The sequence below is a fragment of the Emydura macquarii genome, unplaced genomic scaffold (genome assembly GCF_026122565.2).
Source record: "Emydura macquarii macquarii isolate MOO-44397 ecotype Brisbane River unplaced genomic scaffold, CSIRO-AGI_Emac_v2 contig_1644, whole genome shotgun sequence".
Lineage (NCBI taxonomy): Eukaryota > Metazoa > Chordata > Testudines > Chelidae > Emydura > Emydura macquarii.
In genome coordinates, this window is record NW_027131781.1 from 4,274,291 (window position 1) to 4,300,468 (window position 26,178).

The following is a 26,178-nucleotide window of genomic DNA, read 5'->3' on the forward strand; positions in this document are numbered from 1 at the left end:
GCAATATATAAAAAACTGTTAATGGAAGAAAGAATAGAAGGTAGCCAGCAACGATCGTTGATACACATCTGATTTATGTAATCTTCCTATGAGAGACACATCTTTGTATGATTATATTATAAACTATTTGAAAGACTTCTATTTCTTCATATCCAACACAACTGAACCTTAGTAAAAACCCTGGCTATACCAGAAAATGCTGTCTCATGAGAAATTCATAGAGCGTCATGAATCCTCACTTCAGCAACGTAACAACAACACAAAACTAAGACATGAATGCTGGAAAATGTTTGAGTTCTGATGCACCAGACACTGGAAAACTGCACCGTCATTCAAGAGAGACTCTCAGACTTGATAGACAGAGGATAGCAATGATTATAAATCACTTTAATAAGACTACTTTGCCTGTCTAAATGCCTTTTATCCAAGGATCTCAAAGCACAAAATTTCAATGTAAAAGTGCTAATAAATCTCCAGAATGACATTAGCAACAGATCGTAGGGAAGGGAATACTATGGGCCTGAAAGAGATTCAGACTGGGAGAAATAAGGGTACACTGCCAAGGAAACTTACTGCAGCAAACCTAAACAGCTGTGTTGGAAAATAATTCGTTATCTTGCAATTAAGGACCAATTTTCACTGAAAACACATAGGACATTGGGTTAATAGATTTCTTTAAGAGAAAATCTGTTTTGGCTATGGAAACATTAAAAGAAAAGAACAGCTGTTTTGTCAGTGAAGACAGATTGTATGGAAGAATCAAATATCAAACCACAGATTAAACTAGCATTTATTTCTGTTCTATTTAAATTTTCAATAAAAGTAAATGAAATTACATTCAGGAAAATATCATGTATAATGAAATATTTAATATGAAGTGGTAGTTCGAACATCCTTTTTTAAATTATCGTATTCTCCTATACACAGGAAGTATATATCTTTAAATATTTTATCGATTACATTATTTTACAATTAAGTGTACACAAAATACTCAACTCACCATCCATGAATTCGGTACATAGTGAAATTCTGTTTTCTACAAAAAAAGCGCCATAAAATCCTATGATATAAGACGAGTCACACTGTAAAAAGAAAAAAGAAGACTATTCAAAAAATGCCTCTGCATAAAGACTACAGAGAAATAGAATTAAAAATGAGTGTTATAAAAAGAATACCTTATAAAGAATTTCTAATTCCGACATAATCTGCTTTTGGAGTTCCAGTGTAATATCTAAAGGTATGAGCTAAAAATATAAACATTAGAAACATTATCTGTTCTGAAATATAATACAAGTATAAAAATCAACAGCATATATTGATGGTCTATAGGTGTAAGAGAATGTGGCAGCCAGAAATAGCAGCGAAAGGAAACTGAAGGTCAAAGGACAGAATTAATCACTTTTAAAAGTTAGTTGCAGGTTAAAGTGACTAAGTTATAAAGCCTACTTTGGCCACACAAGTTCCCTAAGGAGTAGGAGGAATAATTTACCCTAACAATACTAGGCAGCACCACCTAACGCTTTGCACTTCTAAATGTATATTTAACTCAAGGATCTTACAACACTTTTACATATATTCAACCACACCTGAAAGATACTATTCACAGACAGGGAAGCTGGAGCACAGAAAGACAAGGTAGGTTCATAGATAAAACTCATGTCAACTGACTTCCAGCCCTAGCGTGAGCACTTTTCAACTCCTGGTGGCCATAAACCACCTAAAACTCTGGGACCCTGTTAAGCTTTGTAGAATGTAGCTATGACACTTTTCACATTCTAAGCAAGTGCTCCAGCCTTGGATGAATTCTCCAGCACAAGTCAGTGTGGATACAACTGTAGGAGCGTATGCGCCCCATGCATGTAAGGCTCAAATATTTTGAATAGCAGCACGTCAGGGGCCATGCATGTGTCCTGTGCCTTCTTCTGCTCCGGTAAGAATAAGGGGCAGTGACGCTCCCTCAGGTCTCTCACAGTTTAAAGACCATGCTGCTGAGGACTCTAAAAAGCAGGGATGGAGGACAGGTCATGGGATCTGCACTGGCTATAACTTCTCCAAGAAGCCACAGTTGTAACGGATATGTAACCGTCGTCTCTTCTTCAAGCATGTGTTAGTGTGGATCCCATTGTACAGGACTGGCAAACAGCATCCCTTCTGGACAGTGAGAATGAGGAGCACCGGCTGTATTAGTCAGCTAGCGACTGAAGTACAGCTCTCCCGAATCTGGCATCAGAACTAGCCACCACGGCAAGAGTGTCATCTTCGACAAATGTCAGTGGGTTGTTCCGCGTTGCTGCTTTGCAAATCTCAGATACTGGTACATTTCTGAAGCAGGCCAAAGACACTGCATATGCCCTGGTGGAGCATGTCCTGATGTCTCGCCAGCTATCTGATACCAGAAGGAGATGCACTGAGCGGTCCACGTCGAGATTTTCTCTGCTGAGATGGTTTGGCTTTACAACCAGCTGGGTACAGCCAAAAAGACATCAGGAGACAGACTAAATGGTTTGGTCTTGTGATAATAGAGCAAGGCTCTGGAAATGTCCAATGCAGCTTCTTCTCTTCTGGCATTGAGTGTAGCTTCGGGAAGAAAACTGGTTGAAAACTGGAAGAAATTGACTGCTTCAGATGAAACTCCAAGACCACTTTAGGAATGAACTTAGAGTGTCGTCTCAGAACCATCTTGTCCCGGTGAAAGGATGCATAGGATGCATAGGGAGATCTGGCCATAAGGCCTGGAGCTTGCAGACCCTCCACACTGAGGGAATGCCAACCAGAAAGACTGTCATAAGGGTAAAGTGATGAATCAAACAATCCAAAAGCGTCTCAAACAGAGACTCCATGAATGTTAGGAGGACAGTATTGAGATTCCATGTAGAAGGCAGCTCTCTAACACATGGGTAAATAAGCAGGAAGTCCTTGAGGAATCTCAATACTCTTGGATGTGAGAAGATGAATACCACTGTCTTGGAGCCTGGCATGCCGAAATAGCGGCAAGATGGGATTTGCAAGGACTAAGTGCTAATGCAGCTTGTTTCAAGTGAAGCTTGTAGTTGCGGATCTTGGGTATCAGAGCCTCAGCAGGCTCCAGATTATGTTTGAGTGCTCATATGGAGATCCATTTCCATTTGGAGGACTAGGTCTTTAATAGATGGCTTCTTGCTCTGTGTGAGGATTTCTTGACTCTGTCGAGAACTATCTGTCAGCAGCGTTCAATCAGCCAACATCCACGCCCTCAAGTGCATGGTTTGAATGCAATATCGGGTTCTGAAACATTACATCTGGGCAGAATGGGAGATGGATGGCAGGCTGAATAAACATGTGCAAGAGGTCAGAGCCGAAAGCGCCTCAGCCAGAAGGGAGCTCTTAGGATTAATTGTCTGACTTTGGATATCACCTTGGAGAAGGGGAATCAGGGGAAAGATGCATAGGAGTCCTGGTGATCACAATCACAGGAAGGCATTTGGCAAAAAGCCTCAGTTCATGCCCTCTCTGGAAGAGAAGTTCAGCACCTGCGAACATCCTTTGTGGCAAACCATTTCATCATGGGAATCGGGCCAAATATGGGCAGTATGATGGACATCTGCAGCAGAGCACTTGTGGTTGGTTACCATGTGCCTGCTTGAAAAGTCTGCCAGGTTATTGCTGGGAGAAGTAGAGCCAATAGTATTACACATGGTGAGGACACCAAGTCCATAGACTGATGGCATAAAGGGGATAAGCGAATGCCTCTTAGCTTGTTTATGTATTGCACTGAGGGTGTGTTCTCTGTCCAGTTCTATGATGTGGAGCCCTGCAGAACAGGCAGGAATACCATGCTGGCCACTGGATGACCCTGAGCCCCAGGATGTTCAGATGCTGCTTCAAATTGTCTTGAGACCAGGTGGCCCTAAGGCCGGGTCCCCTGATGATCCAGATGGGCACCCTAACATGTCCCTGAAGTGTCTGTGATGCATATCATCATCAGAGAGTGGGGTCGAGAATGAAAGCCCCTTCCGAACATGCTCTGGGTCCAATCACCAAGTGTGGCCTTGCAGGACCTCGGGCAACACCCCAGACAACATTTTTCCAACTCTGAGTCACTGAAAATTATGGAAAAACAACAACCCTGGTTTCAGTTTGACACAAATACATTTTTCAGAACTGCCAACAAACTCAAAAAGTTAATTATTCACCCAACTTTTGCTGGTGTTGTTTCTCTACCCATTTTCAGTGAGTGTTACTGTGGTTGTCATCTACCAACATGGCCCTAGACAAGTCCAACAGTCCCCCATTTATGGGAAGAACGATTCTGGCTGCCCCAGGAGCTGTCAAAATATCAAAAGGCTTATAAGATTGCTCTGATGTGAGATATGAAGTCTCTATTGCCAGAGTCTTAGTAAATCTCATAAGGAGCTCTTGGGATGACTGGAAGTCATCTGGCACCAGTTATAGTGCCAAAGACATGGCCTCATTGGGCAATGAAGATGACTGGTTCTTTGATGGTAAAACAGGATCCTGCTGTTGCTGTTCTGCCCCCAGGTGTGGATTTTCCTGGAGTCTGGCATAAGTGGTCTGTCCAGAGAAGCTAATGAAGAGAGTGATCTCTTCCTCTTCCTTGAATGCAATGGAGACTGGCTCCTAGAGGTCTGGGATGACAGACCTCAGTAAGCCCCAAAGGGACACAGCAGCATGCCGTAGGCACATGGCTGAATTGGTATTGGTCAGTCCGATACCATTCCTGACAAGATGACAACTGAGCCCTGTAAGGACAGCAAAGAAGGCCTTCCTGTGAGATTGACCACTGATCTCAGAGGAAAGAATTCTCTGTTTGAAGGTGGCAAGAACATATGCCCTGGAGACTGAGAGGATGAGTAGACCTCCTTTAGGGGCAGCACCGAGACATACATCACACTCTGTACCGGAGTTTTTACTGTTACCAGTAGTGCCAATGACGGTCCTGGTTCGTCCAGAGACACATCTTCAGCTGTAGGAATCGACCCCAAGGGGTGCCTTGCTGGAGTATGGGTCAGTGCTGCTCATCACCAGCCTTTGACACCCATCTGGGCTTGGTGGCTTTATCCTTAGGTGGTCGGTCTTTGTGGGAAGACGCTGAGTTCTGCCTGGAGTGCCTGCCTCTGTGTTTAGAATGGCCTGGCTCATGCCAGAATTTGGTACTGGCGGCGTCCACAGCACTGGTGGAGTCAGCTTTGGTGCCAGAGGTGTCTGTGTTACTGCCAGGTCTTTTTCTCAGTGCTGTCTTCTCTGTGCTGATCTTCAGAGTCGCTTGATAAAGCTGGCTTGTTTGCTATCAGCACTCTGGAGCTGTCTCTTCAGGACCTTCAAAACCTGCTCCAGGAGATGATGCTTCAGTCACGTCTCACAACTGATGCATTCTTGGGAAGAATGAAAGACACCTGATATGCTCAGGGTTCGGGACTCTCCTGAGCAGAAGAGGCACTGCTGTGCCCATCTTTCAATGAAATTAGTCCATCGCAGGAGGGGCAGGGCATGAGACCCACAGGTTTCAAATCTGCCATGTTAAGTGGGTCTGACCTGTGAACACTCAGCCCAGATGGGTCGATATCATTCACAAAATCATATGTCAATGGATCAGAAAAATCCTGGAGGTTTGACTGAAGATTTTGAGAAATTTAGCCAAATCTAGGAACTTGTGGGTCACACCAGCTTCTTTCTTGCAACCATAGGCAGTAAGAGGGAACCAAAGGCAGGTCCTGGCCGATCCAGGGCGACCCTTAACGCCCTTGTATAGGAGGATGAGGAGGCACATGCACAGCCCCAAAAGACACGGCTATCCAGAAGACTTTATTTTGTGTGGGTGGTGCACCTGAAGTGGAATCCAGACTGAGGGCTTGTCTACACTGTGGGCTCTGTAGCGATTGATGCAGCGGGATCTATTGAGTAGGTCAAGCAGAGATGAGCTCTCCGGTTGATGCCATTAGTTCACCTCCCTGAAAGCAGTAAGGCTGCATCGATGGGAGAGCATCTCCCATCAACGCAGCGCCCTATAGACGCCATGGTACGTCAACGTAAGCACATCAGCAGGAGATACGCATGCTATGCAACGTAGTGTGCATATCTCCTGTCAACCGCCGGCAGCCGTGTAGACCAGCCCTGACACATACTTGAAGAAAATATGAATTTACATCGGTTACCAAGCTTATGTCTGGAGTAACAGCCTAATAGGTGTAAAATTTCAAGCTTTCTTGGCTCTTGCAAGTTCGCTGATCACTTCATTCCTGGATCATTTTGGAACTAGGTTTAGTCAAGAATTTAAGTAAAATCATGAAAATCTGTATTAAGCTTAAAGCTGAAGATATTTGAGAACAACTGGATATGGCAGATGTTAACACAACCATTATATCTGCCTGAATCCTTCATTTAAAGACCATCTATACATTTGAATAATACCTTGGAAATTTTGAATAAGCAGCAGAAGCTAAGGAGTGGCTTTATGGCTCTCTGTTTTCAAACAATGCAGTCAACATCAATAAAATGGAGGCACTGAAAGGCATACCCATTTACAACCCATGTGGGTCCAAGCCAGGTTGAAGATTTGTCACACTAGTTACTATTTTGTAACTTTTATTGTCACTGGAGAAATAAAAAGCTATCTTCAATCTTGGAACAGTAATCTTTTGTACCACTGGTTCAAAAATAAGAATATTTATTATGCAACATTAACAGATCAGTTATATAAGCAGTTGCTTTATTTGCCTCAGCAGTGGTAAAAACAAGGAAAGAATTTGTATAAAGTTAATTTTCTTTGGGGCCTAAATGGTTCAATATATTCTTAGCTCTTGTAATTTCATTTTGTTTATTATTTTATCAGGTGTTTTAAATGTGTAATTTGAATTTAGGAGAAGAGTTGAACCTGTATTTTTTTTCTTTTGTATTGTGATGATTTAAATAAATTGTACTAATTTTGTTAAGTGTTATAATTAATTACTAAGACACTACACTAATAAATTGAAATTGACTGACACTAAATGCAGATGTTAGTCTTAGTCTTACTTTCCCCACCCACATGCTATTTTACAGTAGGAGCTATAGAGCAAAGGCAGTACTTTTGCAGAAGTAACAGAACACAAATTGTGTTGCATATACTGTTGATGAAACAAAATAAAAAAGAGACCATTTCCACACATACATTTTACAGTATTGATGTCCATCTAAAAGAAAAAAGCATAATCCGTTTCTATCAAGAGTTTGCTTTAGGGTTGTTTATAAAAGCTCTCACTGAACTAAATTATAACTGTAATATAAAGCTGCCAAGAAACATTTAACACACTTTTCTAGATCAATAATCATTTGCCAGCAATATTCACTTACATTTTTCAGTCCGGAAAACTTAAAATAATTTGCTGGAACACTGTACCAGTTTTACCCATTAACATGTTAATTTAGTTTAATCCTACTTCTATTATAAAAAGATAAATTTTCTTTTTCTAAATCCTACTGACAGTAAAAAGTCTCCCTGCTCTCTTCACTGAAGCTTTCACTGACCTGAACACTGAATAGTTAGCATGGTCGGTGTCAAATACAGCACCATGATCGAATCAGCCAAGACCTGGCATGAAGAAAGGTCTCCCACTGTTTTGAATTAAACTATAATTACATACAGACTCAGTGTTCTAATGTTAAAGATGACCTACAAAGGGATTAACCCACAACTTCTGTATGTGCTTCATCCCCAGGTACTCCCGACAAAAAAATGAGGACTAATTTTTTTCTTTTAGGTTCCCCAAAGTCACATGCCAGCTCTGCTGTGCCAGCCCAGACTGCATTGCCAAGAAGCCCTAAATTAGGCAGCCAGCACTTAGGGGCCACAGTGAATGTTGCATTTTCCGCATTATTGGAGAGGCCACTGCTAATTGTATCCCAACACGGATAACTGGCTCTAATGACCAGCAGGGAGCTGGAGCTGGCTGGCCTGACTTTAGAAAAACTGAAGAGGATGCATATTTAACCGTAATTTATCAGCTGAATACCCCACGTTATTTAGGGCTTTCAGCATTGTAACTGGGCCAAAAATGAAAAAAAATCTTGCAAGTCCTCCCCTAAATCGGAACCAGGTTTCTTTTTGTCTGTGCTCATACTCCTTTTGTGTATTGTTTCCTTGCAACAACTGGGTTTTGCTTGCAGACAGTACATTTTAAGGTGGAAAAGGTCTATGTGGAATGGGGCAGTGCTTAACATACCAAGAGGACATAATTCCCCAAGCCCACTACTACTTCTAAGGATCTGGCAGGACCCTTCATAACTTCAATGCACACAGCATGAATCAGCTAAAAAAAAAAAAAAGACACAAATTCTGCACACAGCTAATAAACCTTGCAGCATCTCTGAAAGGGCCTGTGTGACAAAGAAAGGAAAAATCGTGATCTGCTCCTGGACATACTGAGAGGTTAAATTCATCAAGCATAAATTAACTCGCTGTGAATTTACTCAGCACCCTTCAACACATGTGGGAGCAGAACAGTTAAACTGATTTCAAGGAAACAGTTGCTGGTCAATCCTTAACATAAGGCAGAGTTGGCAATTACCTGGGGAAAACTAGTTTAGAACAGGTCGCTGGTAAATACCAACTCAAACCTGGTTTAAACTGGGCAATAAAATGGCAGGTGAAATTCAATGACGGGGTCTAAATTAGCTGTTACCACTCAAGAAAGAGATCTTGGAGTCACTGGGTACTTCTCTGAAAACATCCACTCCATGTGCAGCAGCAATCAAAAAAGCTAACAGAATGTTGTGAATCATTAGGGAAGGGATAGGTAATAAGACAGAAAATATCATATTGCCTCTTTATAAATCCATGGTACGCCCACATCTTGAATACTGCCTGCAGATCTGGTCGCCCCATCTCAAAAAAGATATGTTGCAGCCAAGGGGACAGGAGAGCAACGTTCCCCTCCCCCTGGTTGTTGCAGGGAGCACAGCAAAGCACTCTACCTCGGTCCCTTAGGTGCTGGGGTCCCTGCTGGAGTCAGTGGGAGGGGAACACTGATCTCCCGTCCCCCTGGCTGCAGTAGGGAACCACTGCCTAGGGACCAGGTGGAGCGTATGGTTTCCCTGGTGCATCCAGGGGGACGGGAGATCTTCCTTGCTGAATTCCTTCTGTCTGCCTGCAGTGGAGGGGGAGGGGGCTGCTGGTGGAGACTGGTGGCCTTTCAGCGTTGTGAAAATTATATTTGTGGTCCTCGAGCCAAAAAGGTTGGGAACCACTGGCTTAATGCTTCATGCCTACGGCTCTGCATCATCATTTTCATATATTCAAGTGTTTCTGACTCTTTTTTATATAATACTGAAGATGAAAATGAGTCATGACATGTATATCTTCTTGATAAAATACTAAACCAAAACGTATACCGACATTCCGATGTTCAGTATTATAATCACACATATTAGTATTATGCCCACTGCAGTTTTACTTTTTATTTGTACAACCCTAAATGAATCTATGCGTTTACTCCCGTATGTAACCACAATGTGAATAAGTAACTAAACCTAAGTGTAATGTGGTGTGCATTAACAAAACAGCTTTTAAAGCAGACAACACCTTAAACTGGGACTTAAACTAATTAATTTATCCCGGGGCAGTAAAACACATGATTTAACAACATGCCATCCCTGAGACGTTCTAGTTGCAATTAGTATCTATCTACCTTCTAAAAAGCCACATCAAGCGTTGGGAGTGGCTCAGAACTGCCTGACCCAATTGTGGCTCTCTGAAAAGTAGCAGAGATGCTGATCCACAAGTGGGACTAGAAAGGAGAATTCTGGGAGGGGGCATGACTGTGCCTGTTATTTAATGGCATTCCAATAACGCTTAACAACAGAGGGTCGGAGCAGCTCGTCAGCATTAATAATTTTTGCCTCATACCACTCCGTGGTAGGAAAGTAGTAGTATTGCCATTTTACAGATGAGAAACTGAGGCACAGAGGGGCTCTATGAACACAAACACATGGAAAGGAACTGGAGCACTGAGTTCAGGAAGCAGGAGCCAATAAACAAACAGGAACAGAGAAAAATAAGCAGGAAGGCAACATATACACGCACAGACACACATACAGAGCCTGGAGCCTGAGCTCTGGGGCCTCAGGAGGGGGGAGGGTCCCAGAGCCCTAACGTCTACACTGCAATTTTACAGCCCCGCAGATGGAGCCAGTTTACATGGGCCAGTCACGGGTGCTCAACTGCAGCGTAGACATATCCTAAGTGACTTACTTATGGTCCCAACAGCTACTCAGTGGAATATCTGCATTGAACCCAGAGCTCTTGTCTACCAGTCCTGAACCCTCAACCACAACATGCTCCTTTCTTCTGGACGGAATGGCAGAATGCCACAACAATGACAGTAGTATTAAGAATATTAATTCCTCTGCTTAAAATAAAGCAATCTATAAAAACACTAAGCATCTTAAAACACATGAGAATTTGAATACTTAACATTTCAAGTTGGAAGGGTTAAATCTAAAAGAAAATACCTGGGCATATTTCCTCTGCTCTCCACTACACCTCCAGGACAAATAAGGATGAGTTGTCAAGTTAAATACAAGCAGTCAAGTGACTGAATTATAATTTACTCTGTGCTCAATTTAAATTAGTGTGAGGCTATTAAAATATCCAGTATAAATACGGCAATTCATCACAAGCTGTCATGGATGACTTCATCTATTTGCTGGAGTGGCATACGTTCCACTAAAGGGAACGAGAACAAAATCACAGGTCAAATTAAGCCGCTATTCTGTTTTAATTCACTTATTTAATCTGTGGCGACATAATTGTCTTTTACAGTATGTACAACTCAAAGGAAATTTGGGAGTATTATAGTCAGTATACAAATGATTAATCAAATGGTCCATTTAAATGCTAGTTTTAGAGCAGCAGAAACTAAAGCAGCTGAAGAATGGCAATCAGCCACAGTACACACAATGCTAGGATTTTTCATCCTCTCCTAGATGGATTTTTCCCCCAATTAGAAAATAAGTGATATTAGGAAATCTATAAAATCCTCCATGCATTATCTAGCAAAAAAGTTTTTATGGAAGACTCTAATGCTATAGAGGGCTTTGATCTGCAACTCACATAAGAGTATTTTTTTCTGCTCAATCTCCTTGCAATTTTCAAGTCTATCTACTAGCAGAAAGCATGTTATCATTAAGTTTTACAAGCGTTAACCTGAGTTGTCAAATCATTATGTAGTATTTACATTAAATACAAATTTACTCATCTAAGAATAATTTGACATTTTTGTAGCCCCTTTCATTCATAGAGATCACAGTGTCCCCTATTATTCATCTGCTTCACACTGATCAATCCTCGCAACATTTTCATCAGGACATAAGTCCCTCATTTTTTAGATGGAGAAACTGAGTTGGAAGTTAAGGGACTTGCTCGAGGTGACAGAGCCAATTAATGACAACATGGGGGCAGATATGCAGGCTTCCTGATTCCTAGTTTTGTGACCACGATGTTATAAACACAATAATATGCATGTCACATAATGTAATTTTTGAAAGGACACATAACACAAACATTTAAATTAATATTGCTATAGACATTCAAAGTAATAACATTTAGTAATCAAAATCCAGGCTAACAAACCTACAAGATACTAACTAACCTTGGGGACTGGTCAAATCCTTTAGGCTTGAGGGAAACAACAAGGTGGGGTTGTTTGGAGGGAGAAGTTTTCTTGCAAATGAAAGGGGAGGGGGATCAGTCTCTTTTGCATATAGTTAATTCTGACAAGCCCATCCCTCCTCCTCCAAGACCTGCGTCCTCACTTGCTCCACCACCTCCTGTAGATAATTTCTGAAAATTCCCATGTTGGCATGCTGGTAACATGCTTCAGGTGGTCAGGCTGTGGGGCAAAGAAGCCTGAGTAGCTTTGTACCGAGGCTGAGATGGAAGGAGGCTCTCTGTACGAGGCTTAGAAGAGATCTCCCTCACATGAGCAGAGGAAGTAAGAGCGTGGGAAGAGGAAGGACAGAGTTTACCAGGTGAAGATATTGGCCTTTAAAAAGAGAAAACATCTTGGGGAAGAACATTTGTGGCTTCACATTTAAAAAAAAATCTTTCCCTGTTAAAATTCTTGTTCAGAATTACACAAAATGATCCCTTGCCTGTATATTGTGACTATGGTGAATTCTTGTCTTTTTTCCATTTGATTTCGCAGGTTTTATCAATGACAAACACAATATTTGAAAATGTTAAAAAAAACTAAACAAAAAAAACTCCGCTTGTTCAATGTGTGTGCAAAATCTGTTGAGTTCATCCCTCTCTGAGTTCCATGTCCAGGGCTCTCATTCAGTGATTCATTAGACTCCAAACATTTCCTGCATTCAGAGAGCTAGTTGAAAAAGGGATTCAACAGCAAACATTTGCTTTTCTCAAATGCATAGGAATTTTAAATGGGTCAAATTGAAATATTTAATTATGTATTTAATCAATGTTATGTGAAATACAAAAGGATTTTATACGCCTCATAGAAAAAGTCAGAGGCACAGCTGGAACATTTTATTTTATTAAAATATACATGATTGAAAGCACTGAAAAATAGAGCCCAACCCTGAAAGCCCTCCCATGCATGGAAGACCCCACTAAAGTCAGTGTCAATTCCCTATATGAAGTCTTATGGCTCAGGCCTGTAACCGGCTCAGGCCACATAACCATGTAACCATTTATTCCCTCCATTTACTACAATTGCATTCACACAAGAAATCTGGGGCAATGTTGCTTTCAGAAGCTAGGCTGCTAATACATGCTCTCCCCAGCAAAAAAAATTCAACAAACTCAGTGATGTTAGAAAAAAATGTTGGTTAGATATAGGATGGGAGAAAAGACAGACATAATGAAAACCTTAACTGTACATAAATTTCTAAGTAATTATCCCATAAATTAATTAAAGTAGGTTTTTTCTTTTTTAGTTACCTATTTAAGTTCCCAAACCATTAACAAACACTAAAATCCAAATGTCTTCCTACACTTGCTGGACTGTTTTAAGTTTTAATGGTCTCACTAACACATGGGGAATATAGCCAAAAATCTATGTTTAGCTCTTGGCAGATACCTAAAGGAGGAACTTATTTTAAAATATTTTGTTTTAAAATATAAATTGTATTTGTTATTCAACTCTACATATGCTGAATTGGTGCAGTGGATTCAGAAAGAATTTTCATTAATTTGTTAACCAAAGCTTTCAGTCAAACTTCTGTCTGGATTGCCACTTATCTTAATAAATAATAATATTTCAATAGCAACTTTCAGTAGAGGTTCCAAAAATACTGACAAGAAGCAATCTACCCAGTTGGATAAAAATTGTCAAAGGAAAATTTAGGAAGAATATGAAGAAAATTTTCAGAACAGCAAGATCTCTTAGCAAGCAGAATAATCTCCCAAGGGAAATAATAATCTCACAAAGCACTTGAGAATATATGCTAGGAAATGCTTCTGCATCATCAGAGGAACAAATAGGATGACCTACTATTTATTTCTGCAATTCTAGTATTCAGGTAGTAAAGCAGAATCATTGCCAACTGGTTTTTATTCCTATGGCACACACCACAGCTATTCTCCGACTTACCCTAAATGGGAAAAAATTGTAGTGGTGCCTGCAGTACAATGCAGAATAAACCTGCAGCTGCCACTATGTGAAACCTGGACACTGAGAGCTCTGTAGTCAACCTGACTTGTCAGATTATGCAGTGTGGTCTCCCTACATAAGCACTCTGGCTTTTTAATGCAATAAAGCAAATTAAGGTTTAATAATTATAAAAGGGAGAGAAAAGAAACCAAAGGTCAAGATTTAACAAAAACAAACACAGAAAATTACTACAGTATCTTACCTTTACTGCCAGTATTTTTCCACTAGGGACATGATATGCTCTGCATGAGGGAAAAAAATTAAATAACTTAAGATCAAGTAAAATTACCTTTATACATATATGCAACCTGTATATGCTAATTTCACAGAAGAATTAATTAGTGAAAAACATTTTTACTGGAAACCAGTTTCCATATAATATTTCCAAACAGCAAAAGTATTTCAAGGTATCTATGTCTAAAAACAACTGATCAGAAAAATGAATTTACACACACAAAACTTTTTAGCTGATCCAACAGTTTCCACATTATATTTATGCATGTTTTGTAGACAGGCACATACATAAGGGAATTTTATACTGCATAATAGCATGGATATGGAAGGATATGAATTGACTTGCCTTCAGAGTTTCTTCCAGAATAAGGCAAACATGATACAAACCCTATACATATTCTTCATACAAAATAAACTTTATAGCACAAGCTAATCCTCTCTAGTCCTGAGGGTATTTTGAGAGTTAAGACAATGGGGCACCCAACTGTATAGTTAAAGTGAAAAACCCATGTTTGTAGTAACCAAAAGAATATTAGTTAGTGAAATCAACATTCTACATCCAAATCTATAGTGTGATTAATACATGTATTACAACAACGCATCTCAACCTTAATGTCGATGTGTTCTTGAAACGAATTTCCACAGTAATCCAAGTGCAGTTTGTGTCAATTTCTCTCTCAGAATATTTATAATTGGCTGTTGTAAAATGAATAATATAATCCTAACCATATCACTCCAAAAAACTAATGAAGTATGAGAAAAAATTCTACATATACATTTTGTATAGAAACAAAACCATTGACCTTCTTCTTCTTCAGTAGTTTTACACTCTAGTCCTGAGTACAATATTGTCATATATGTGACATTAAATTTAATGAATTACAATATTTTAGCACTATATACCACGAGTAATTATCACTGAAGAAAAACTTTAATAGTTTTGTTCCCATGCAAAATTATACATAATACAGGACAAGAATATCATTGACGCTTACTTATATTTTTAATTGTTTGTATAATTTTTGTTAAGGGTTCAAGCGCTTAAAAAGATCATTTAAAATATCTTAGTTTAACAATTTATGGGATAATATTGATAAATATGTGAATGGCATAAACGTATAGGCACTGACAATATTTTACATAGTATGTATCAAAGCCAGTATCATTTTAATGTCACCATAAGGTGCTACAGGAATGTCAGATGTAGAAATAACTGAGAGACTACAGTTGAATGTATAGTCAATGAGTCAGGTGGAGTAAAAACTATTCTGTAACTATGGATGAACCAACAGCAGCAAAACACTTTGACTTTAAGATCAGCAGAAATGATAAGAAAATGAACAGGTTGCGAGAGCATGCTTAACGTCTGTTAGTTTAATATGTACTGTGCCGGACAGTTAGGCAACTTAATTAGCTTGTCAAGAAAGCTGATCTTTTTTCCATAAGAGAGGTCTCCTGTTTCCAAGTGAATTAAAAGGGTAGACTTGATTATTTAATTATGATGCACGCTAATTCATCCGTGGAAGTTTGGGTTGAATTTCCAGCAAAGGGCAGATACCTGGTTTGGTTTACAGAGCACTGACAGTAGCAATTTAACATTTAATTATCATTGAGAACTGGATCACAAAGGGGACATCATACCCATGGGTACAGTGTGTCCGCTGACTTTGCAAATGGCATGCTACCTGGGAGAAAGGGAATTTGTTTACTTCAGACCGATATGGCATCTCAATTGTCTTGACCTTCCTCAACACAATAACTGTAAAGTGATTAATGAAGTCTGAATAGGAGCTTTGGTTACACCAAAAGACAATGGTACACCTTGGCAGTGTCTTAATTAACAGCTAACACTTCAAATTAGTCTGTACTTGCTACAGTAATTACCTGTTCCAGTGAGTATGTGGAGAAAATATTTTTGTTAGACATTATATAGAACAGTAATCTGGAATTAATCATTCTGGCTAGTGTCAGCATGGATAACATATGAAGATTTAATACCCTTAGGAAGCTTCAGAATCATATCCTAAAAAGCCCATAGAATAATGTGCTGAACCTGAAGTTTTTTTGTTCATTTGGGGTTTTTTTACATTTGTTAAATGTATTCACCACCCAGTCTACAGGTAAATATGCAGAGATTAAAGTAATATTGTTTATAAATATTATACAGCTTCATTCCAGGAGACAGCTCTTTACACATCTTACAGTTACAAGATAAAGGCTTGAGTTAAAAAAGCCTCACTGTGCTAGAATGTGACATGGGGGACCAAATAAGGTAGCAAGTTCAATGCAGTACACTCTAATAAAGACACACTTACAACCCAATACTGCAAGGTGCTAAAAGTTGATGGTGTTCAGCACTTGGCGGGATCCGGTCTCTGGTTGGCATAGACACTTTGATGGAATATAGAATCATAGAGTTGGAAGGGACCTCAGGAGGTCATCTAGTCCAAGCCCCTGCTCAAAGCAGGACCAACCTCAGTTAAATAATCCCAGCGAGGGCTTTGTCAAGCCGCAGCTTAAAAACCTCTAAAGATGGAGATTCCACCACCTCCCTAGGTAACCCATTCCAGTGCTTCACCACCCTCCTAGTGAAAAACTTTTTCCTAATGTCAACCTGGACCTCCCCCACCGCAACTTGAGACCGTTGCTCCTTGTTCTGTCATCTGCTACCACTGAGAACAACCTAGCTCCATCCTCCCTGGAACCCCCTTTCAGGGAGTTAAAGGCTGCTATCAAATCCCCCCTCATTCTTCTCTTCTGTAGACTATACAAGCTAGTTCCTTCAGCCTCTCCTCATAGGTCCTGTGCTCCAGCCCCCTCATCATTTTTGTTGCACTCCACTGGACTCTCTCCAACTTGTCCACATCCTTTTTGTAGTGGGGGGCCCCAAAACTGGACACAATACTCCAAATGCGGCCTCACCAATGCCGAATAGAGGGGAATAATCACTTCCCTTGATCTGCTGGCAATGCTCCTACTAATGCAGTCCAATATGCTATTAGCCTTCTTGGCAAGCAGGGCACACTGCTGACTCATATCCAGCTTCTTATCCACTGTAACCCCCGGGTCCTTTTCTGCAGAACTGCTGCCTAGCTCATCGGTCCCCAGTCTGTAGCTGTGCATGGGATTCTTCCTTCCAAAGTGCAGGACTCTGCACTTGTCCTTGTTGAACCTCATCAGATTTCTTTTGACCCAATCCTTCAGTTTGTTTAGGTCCTTCTGTATCCTATCCCTACCTTCCAGGGTATCTACCACTCCCCCTCTTCCATGCAAGAGATTTAAAATACGGCCAGATCTACACTTGCCTGAAAATGAGGCAGCAGTCAACGTAAAGTAGCTTGCGTAACTCCCATCGACTTCTTAACTTCCGTTGTGTGCGGTGTCTTCACTGCACTGCGCCAACAGGAAATGCGTTCCCGTCGACGCAGCGCTACGCCACTTAAGCAGGTGGTTTTAGTGCGTCGATTTCCGGATTGATTGAGTGGGTCTACACTGACCACTCAATCGATCCAGAAAGATCGATCTGACGGCGGCAAATTTGTCAGTGTGTACCTAGCCAAAGTAAAGCAAAGGCAATGGCTGTTGCTTAATAGGGACTGTTCTGATACAAATTCTGATTATTGAGGATGCATTTGAACAATGTGAAAGAGCTAAGTTAACCAGATGTTATGCAAGTGTGAAATTCTAAGATCTGCAACAATTTGCTAAATAAAAATAAATAAATTAAAGATCAGGTAAAATTAAAAAGCAGTGAATAATAGTTTTAATTCCATATCCTGTTTTATGTAGGGCACAGACAGATATTCTTTAGTTGGCTTCTGCCCTTAGGGCAAAATTTTGCTGTAGTAAAATATCTGTGCAGCTCCCATTAAGTTCAGTGAGAATAGCTTGTGCAGAATCTATGGCAGAGTGTGGCCCACAATCAGGACAGCTGCTTAATCAGTACAGCAGGCTGTCCCCCAGTGTCAAGAGGATTCTACTCTAAGTGGAACCGCAGAGCAATGTGTTACTAAAGACGTCTCACCTTTTAATATTTTATGCATCAGGAAGCTTCATATAACCAATCTCAGGCTCCCTTAAAACTAGAGCAGGTTGAAATTTTTTCTGTGAATAGAGATTTTGCCAAAAGATGCGTTTTGGGGGCTCTGAAACGATTAGCAAATTTATGTGAAATTCGACGAATAGTTTTGGCAAAAAAAAAAAAGCCATACAACAAATAACCTTATTTTTTAAATTTTGTTTTTAAGTTGAAAGGTTTTATTTTGAACCAATTTTAAAATTTTGTTTTGAGTTTTCATTTCCAAACGGCATTTCATTTTCAACTTTGACCAATTTAAAAAACAAAACACAGAAAAGGGTAAATCAAAACAAAACACGCAAAAATGTTTTGAGTTGAACTGAAATGTTTTGTTTGATTCAAAATGAAATTATTCACTCAGCTCTACTGGCTACCTACCTCTCAGTGCAGCTGAGGCCAGATATTATGATGGTCCAAATTTTGTTTACCTTCACTTCTGACTTGTGTTCCTCATATTTTTCAAACCTCATTTTGTTTGCACAGCTCAATACACAGGCACTAACTTAATCACCAAAGGACTTCTATATACTGATCTCCACTATGACTGTGCTAACTCAGTCCTGACCAGCCAAAGAAAATAAGCCATCATTTCAAAATCCAAAACACAGCCCTGTGCAGAATATCCCAGGGAAACTATGTTTTGAATTTATAAGAGTTCACACCTTACAGAAACCAGACATGGAACAGCAAGTCCATTTCTCTATTTTTACGTTCAGGCTTTATTTTTGCTCTGCAAGTGAACTGCTGCAAAAGCTATAACGCAGATGACTAGGAAGAGGCAGCTATAAATCATTTATTGTTAAGGAAAAATTGAACAGGCAGCATTACATCACGGTTAGCCAAGTTCTGCAACAAGAAGTTTAAAAGGCAATTTCAAACATGATGCAAATGTAAACTGCTCACAAATCTGAAAGTTATTATTAAAGTATTGTTTCAATGTACAACTGCACAGATCCTTTTCATTTCTTCCCACTTCTGTATGTTATTTACACTGAGTGTGTGTGTGTAATAAATGCCATGTAATGCACTATTCATGTTTTCCTCTCAACAGAGGCATTGCCTAACAATCTCTTGGCAAATTGAAAAGTTTTTGTGTTTCCTTCTTTCATCATTAGAACCCTGAGAGTCTTCCCACTGGCTTAGAAGTATTACAGCTAAGATCTTACATGCTTACAAAAATAAAACATTCATTTTATCCTATCAACCTGAAAACATATTTATGGAGATACAGCAAACATTATGTTCAACTGACTACATTTTCCAACAGCCAAAATAAATAAATAAACTAACATCATCATCTGTTAGGATTTTAGTCAGCAAATTCTACAGATATCAAGCAAAATTTTGTTCTAATTTAGGACACCATCAAATCCCAATTTTCTTGACCAAGATTTCAGCCCTTTCGTAAACTGCAATTCCAAAATCCTGAAGCAGGAATAAATCAATGCCAGCTAAGCAGATATTTCAGAGACAATTTTGTTAAAGAAGTACAAATTGGTCAATTTTTGTTCTAGCCTAGGAATATTTTAGGTAAAACATAACGAGATGACTGAAATACACAGATCAGGTATTCACGTTTGGGGACTAAACCCTACAAGATGCTGAAGTCCCTTCAAATTCTTTGAAATCAGTGCTCTAGATGTTCATTAACTGAAGTGGAAGTGGATGCCTGTAGTTGATGTATGGCACTGATGTCTTCAGAGAGTGAGCTGAAAGTTAATGGGTTTGAAGACTACACCCAAGCCACCGAATACTGTATTAGAGACCACAGAAGCATTCACATGAAGCACTGAGTGATATTGCCTAGAAGTTGAAAACACTATGTAAAGAACATGATTCTTTTAATGGCATCTAAGGCTGCATTTCTGGTGCAAATAAAAGACAAGATCTATGTCCCCAGGAGCTTCTTACAAACTAACATCTGATGTCACAAGTAGGTGAAGGGGGTAATGTCACAATAAGGAGGGACAGGAGAAGCGGTAGTATCAGTAAGATTAATCAATTGCTCAATGAAGGGCTGAGTTTAAAAAAAAAACAACATATTTTTGATTAAATCAAATGTATAGAATAAATAAGTAGAGGACTTATTCAACAGGGTTCTTATAAGCCTCACAGAAGGAATGAGTCTTCAGGAGGGATGCAGAAGAGACGGTAGTGGCTTTTGCACCGCAGCTCATGTAGGACATTTTATGAATAGGATGAGGCATGATAGGATAGCTGTGGTTGTGGGAGAAGCAGACAAACAGATCAACAAAGCTGGCACGTAGATATGATGAAGAAGAGTTATGCAGGCCTTGAACCCTGCCCTGGTGTACTGTACTAGAAACCACAGGAGAATTCAAAACAAAGTGACTTGCGGGATTGCCTAGCAACTGAAACTCTAGATGAAAGAAATGGCTTACGTTTCCATTTTGGGAAGTTGTATTAGTGAAAACACGCAAGGTGTGCGATTCAGAGAGGATTGCTTAAAACAACAGTACACTGTAAGAGTACAGGAAAGACTGACTCCAACTCCTGCATATTTTGGAACGCATCCACTGCGGAAAGGAAATGTAAATCTCTTTGTTCACATTTCCATCACAGTTCATTATTTTAAGCCTTCTACATCCACTACAGTGAACAGCTTCTAAGCAAGGCTAGCACAGTTGTGTCAAATATTTTATTAAACTGGACTCTGAACCATATCCCTAGAAACTGAAAGTCCTGAAGGGCCCAATGCAAGCCAAGTCCTTCAGCATAACTTCGTCTCCTCTACTCTGAAAATCAAAAGCTCACCCAGTGAGCCCTGCTAAGGCAGCACGCCCAGGTCTTTGGGTGGACGCTGGTTATTCTGGGTAAGGAAGGAAAGATGATCAGACAATGCCCTCTAGCTAACCTTAGAGACATTCTGATTGACTGCAGCGGTCTGAGGATGGTATGTGTATCCTCTCTCCTCCAGAAAAGGAATCAATATAATGTGGACGGTCAGGGGATTTTGGGAGAAGATTGCCAGGTGACTCTTCACAATGGCAAAATAAAACTAAAGAACAGTTTTGTATAGGAAAAAATACAAGGAAATAAACAGCTGTTATTCCACACGTGAATTTACATTACACATAAAAAACTTTTTTCCATCTGCATCTTCTGCTATCTGGTTAGTTAGACCTGAAAGTATAAACCACAGAAAAATCAAGGAAGAAACTGATGATAATTTGGGCTGTCTCCTATTCAGAAAATAATCTGGAGTTCAGACTTTTTCTGACAAAGATCTAAAACTTTCATACATTTAATGGAGGCACTGAATTTCTGCAGTGTTTTATATAAATACCTCAAAGTTCAAAAAGCTATTCAGCAGACCAAAAAGAACAGGCACGAGCTTACAAATAAATATGTCTCAAAAGTCAAATGAAATGTTTTTTCGTTTGGTGGTTTTGGTTTTTTTTTAAAACCTGCCAGGCCCTGAGATAATAGTTCTGTGTTCCTCATGAAAGAATTACGGCTTTGTAAATACCTAAAAGCAGAGTAAGGAGATGTATTCCTTACTGTGTTTTAAGGGTTTGTGATATCATTTCTTTTCGGAAAAACAAAGAACACTGAACTTGGATCCTAGTAGGTAAGAGAGAGAGAAAACAATTTTCAGTTTCTTTTTGTATTTTTTTTAACTGTAAAGCTTATGCCCATATGTTAGTGATTTAGAGCTGGGCACATCAGAAGTGCATAAATTAGATATATTAAGTTTCTAAAGCTTTTAGCATCTATGTAACTAGAAAGCATCATAGTTCACCTTTAATCCAGTATAATCAAATTTTTTTAAAAACTTAGCACTTATCTGCAACTTAAATGTTACCTCACTCACAGAAGTGAAGTTTCACTAATGTTATTTCCACAATGTTACATCTGTCTTTCTCCTGCCCTCACTCCACCCCATCATCATAGAATCAAAGAAGATTTGGGTTGGAAGGGACCTCAAGAGGTCATGTAGTCCAAGTCCCTGCTCAAAGTGGGACCAATCCCAGCTAGGGCTTTGTCCAGCCAGGCCTTAAAAACCTCTAAGGATGGAGATTCTACCACTTCCCTAGGTAACCCATTCCAGTGCTTCACCACCCTCCTAGTGAAATTTTTTTCCCTAATATCCAACCTAGACCTCCCCCACTGCAACCTAAGACCATTGCTCCTTGTTCTGTCATCTGCCATCACTGAGAACAGCCTAACTTTATCCTCTTTGGAACCCCCCTTCAGATAGTTGAAGAATGCTATCAAATCCCCCCCTCATTCTTCTCTTCTGCAGACTAAACAAGCCCAGTTCCCTCAGCCTCTCCTCATAAATCATGTGCTCCCAGCCTCCTAATCATTTTCGTTGCCCTCCACTGGACTCTCTCCAATTTGTCCATATCCTTTCTGTAGTGGGGGGCCCCAAAACTGCACACAGTACTCCAGATGTGGCCTCATCAATGCCGAACAGAGGGGAATAATCACTTCCCTCCATCTGCTGGCAATGTTCCTATTAATGCAGCCCAATATGCTGTTAGCCTTCTTGGCAACCAGGGCACACTGCTGACTCATATCCAGCTTCTTGTCCACTGTAACCCCCAGGTCCTTTTCTGCAGAACTGCTGCTCAGCCAGTCAGTCCCAGTCTGTAGCTATGCATGGGATTCTTCCATCCTAAGTGTAGGACTTTGCATTTGTCCTTGTTGTTTGTCCACTGGATACCAGTTAAAGAGAAAGGCATTTTTCCACTCAACAAAAGCTACAAACGCTGTTCAGCCTTACCCAGATCTGTATCAGCCCACGTAAGGAACAGCACTGATGGGCTCCAAAGAGTATTCTTCCTTGACAGAGAATCACATCACAGTCACTCAGAAGAACAGGAATTGTGAAGGCCTTCAGGACAAGTATTGAAGACCCAATAGAAATAAAGATGCCTACAGGAGTGTCTGGTTTCTTATTCTGAATGTAAATGTTTACACAATATGCAGCAGTTCATTTGGTAGCACGCTGCATCAATGAACAGTTCTTCAGATGCAGGAACTCAGAAGAGCATCAAACAGATTGAACATTTTCTTGCCCTATGAGAAATAACCTAGAGCAAAACAATTCTGTCATAGCATTGTGTAAGACGAATAAAATAAGTGCTGCACATTCATGTCTGTCACCAGCTGCAAACTACATATGGCAAACACCCACAGATTTGGTTTACTGCTTTTGTATGTGCGCATGTGTGGATTTACCACCGTGTTTCATGCTAATGGTCAGACTTTGGGAGTTTTAACGATAGGGTTGTCACATACTAAAATGGCATCTACAAAAACAGATTCAAATTGTTTCTATGAAATAAACACTTTGACAGTTGTTGCTGCCTTCTGTAATAGACAAACGCATTAGCCTGGCTCTCTGGCTGTTAAAACAGGAAATCCAAAGTGAACTGCAGTTGTAAAAAGAAGCTTTTATGGGGACTGTGCTAGTTCAAAAAGCAATATATGCCAACCTTCCTTCTGTCTAGAATCCCATTATAGATGCTTGAATACTGATTGCAAAATGATTTGTTGTTAAACTACAGAACCAAAAAAATGTTTTTATCTTAAATCTAAACTCTTCATAAGTAAAACGAACACTAGGACAGTGAATGTACAATACTTGATTTCACATTGGAGGAGAAGGACAGTGAGGGCCAATGTATGTGTGTGAGATTAAGTGTATCCCCACCTAATTTACCCAACCATCATCTGTATTGTTGTCATTTCCATCTATTACACTATCCTTAATCTTCCTTCCCCGCTCCGCTCCGCAGACACAAAGACCAAAAACCTGAAAGTCATCCTTTACACAAACTACCATCCCTCCCTCATCTGCCTTGTCCATTCCTATCACCATAGCCACAAAAGGGGCTTGATTTTGCAAAGAGATCTGCATGGACCAAGAGGTCTATTCATAAAGATCCCTTTGTGGGATTGATCCCTTAGTCCTCACCTTGACACAGCCCCTGGTCAAATACACGTTTATGCACTAACTATAGCATGAGAACTATTTAAGGAACATAGTGGTTTTGTTCAATAATTTCTAGACCGTATGGCAACAATCAAAATAACTGTCATTTCCTACAGCAGCTGCAATGGTGAGTCCATTTAATTTCTGCTCAGTTTCAAATAAAAAGTTTAGATTAAAAACTTAATTCGGACTAGGTTTACATTAAATATTTTTATAAACTTGCTGTAAGTACATTTGAGATGATCCTGGGTATTCTCCCCACTATCAGCATTAGGCCCTCATGAAATCTTTGCTTTGTACCTTGCTTTCCTCAAAAGCTGCATCCACAAAATATCGGAGTGCCAATGTTTAAAGGCATGTGACATCAAAATGTTTCTGCGATGGAGCCAGAAGATAGTTTTATAGTAAGATCAAATACGATGGGCTAATCTTAATATTCCAGGATAACCACTGACCATCCCCACTCATGAACTTCAGGGGAAAGAAATGGAAAATCAGCATCCTGGTATTAATGGCATTACTGTTGACTCCTCTGTTCTACTCACTGCTCTTTACAGAAAATGCTAAGTGAGAATAAGGACAGAGTTAAAAACATGACGCCGGTAAATTTTCACTATAAATGGTTCTAACACAATTTACATCAAGCTGACATTCTACTGCAACACGTCAGATTGCATCAGCTTTTATAAGCCAAATAATTATAAAAAATAATCTCTACTAATAGACAGCCCCTGTCTATCACTTTGGCATCACTCATAGAAAGTCCCACAACTGATCTAGGAAGCAGATTGTTTCTTCTAACCACAACAGTGCTGCTCCCTCTAAGGCATGGGAAGTTGCTGAAAAACTAACACTGCATTTACACAACACCTAACAAAAAGCAACGTAAATTTCTATTCACTTCATCTTCTGGAGGATGGGTATACAATGCAAACAAAACAACTTTAATTTAAGAATCATCCCATTTCTAATTAAATGGCCGGAGGCAGCTGGTTGGATAAGTTTTAATCAGTTTCAATAACCTATTGATTGGTATGCTGCAGCTTAAAAAATTAAAAGTGGAAGATGATTGGGGAATTGTCCCATCTCAGAACAATAGTAGAACCCTCTGTAAATAACTCCTCTTTTAACCATCAGCTAAATGAACATTTCAATACCGCAGTACAAAGTCTTCTGCAAAATTACTTTAACTAACAAGCAGAAATTTATCAGCTTCAGCCAAAATCAATGCTGAAATCAATTTGAACACTGGTTGTGTCTAAAGGGGCTCATTGGCAATTTAGGGAAATTACACCATGTAAATGCCTGTGCTTTAATTGAACAGTTTCATCAACTAGGCTGTGATTGCTGTCCGTTCATTTATTTACTTTCACTGCAACTACCATTCTGCAAAGGAATGGTTTTCGTCAGACGTGAAGGAGGCACTTTATCTTCATTTTATGCACTTTTCTGCGTAACAGATTTGATGAGGCAGGCAAGTGACGGCTAGGGTCAAAAGAAACAAGTGAACAGCAATCACTGGTCAGTCTTGTTTACACTGTAAAGATAATAAGAGAATTCTGTGGGGCATTTTTAACTTACTCTAGCTATTGCTGTTACAGTGGCTTTTAGCATGACTAAAAATGGGGTATAAAATAGCCATCAGAGACAGAAAAATAAAGCAAAATGGAGAAGGTTGGAAAGGAAGCATGTTTACTGATTAGAGTATATGATTAGGAGATCTGGTTCCTAGACCTACCACTGCAATAGACTTGCTGTAGGACATTAAATGGTTTGTTCAATCTCTCTGTGCCTCAATTTTCCGTACTGTAAATTTCTGATTATATTTCCCTTCCTCTCAGCACTATGTTATGAGGATTAATTCATGAACATTCGTAAAGTGCTTTGAGATCCTCAGATGTAAAGTGCTACAGATGGGAAATTTATTATAGCTTTAGTCATACAGACAAACAAACAGCAACAGATGGAAACAGAACAAAAGAGAAAATGATGGTGAGAAAAACTCACACAACAATGGGGAGAGGGGAAATCACTATTAACGTTTAGAGGTTGGCCAACACCTCCATTTATGTTGGAAGAGGACACTGGAAGAAGTTACTGTTGCTGAAGAACACGTCTGCACTCTAGACTCCCTCATGACACTGTCCCGTTACAATGATGCATGCATCCTGTCCTTGATCAAAGAAATACTTTGAGATAAGCAAGAAAACACCAAAACCCTGAACAGCCAGAATTACATGAGGAAATGGCAAAAA

General features: G+C 39.8%; 1 protein-coding gene across 8 annotated transcripts in view; it reads right to left on the reverse strand.

The window, feature by feature from the left end:
* Positions 1–26,178, reverse strand: part of MAP2K5 (mitogen-activated protein kinase kinase 5) — a 185,876-nt gene that overhangs the window by 111,300 nt on the left and 48,398 nt on the right. For all 8 annotated transcript variants that reach the window (XM_067555517.1, XM_067555520.1, XM_067555515.1 and 5 more), the window contains exons 9-11: positions 13,849–13,888; positions 1,176–1,244; positions 1,001–1,082 (exon numbers count right to left, since the gene is read on the reverse strand). In XM_067555517.1, the coding sequence (XP_067411618.1) occupies positions 1,001–1,082; positions 1,176–1,244; positions 13,849–13,888 (191 nt within the window). The remainder of the gene's footprint in view (positions 1–1,000; positions 1,083–1,175; positions 1,245–13,848; positions 13,889–26,178) is intronic.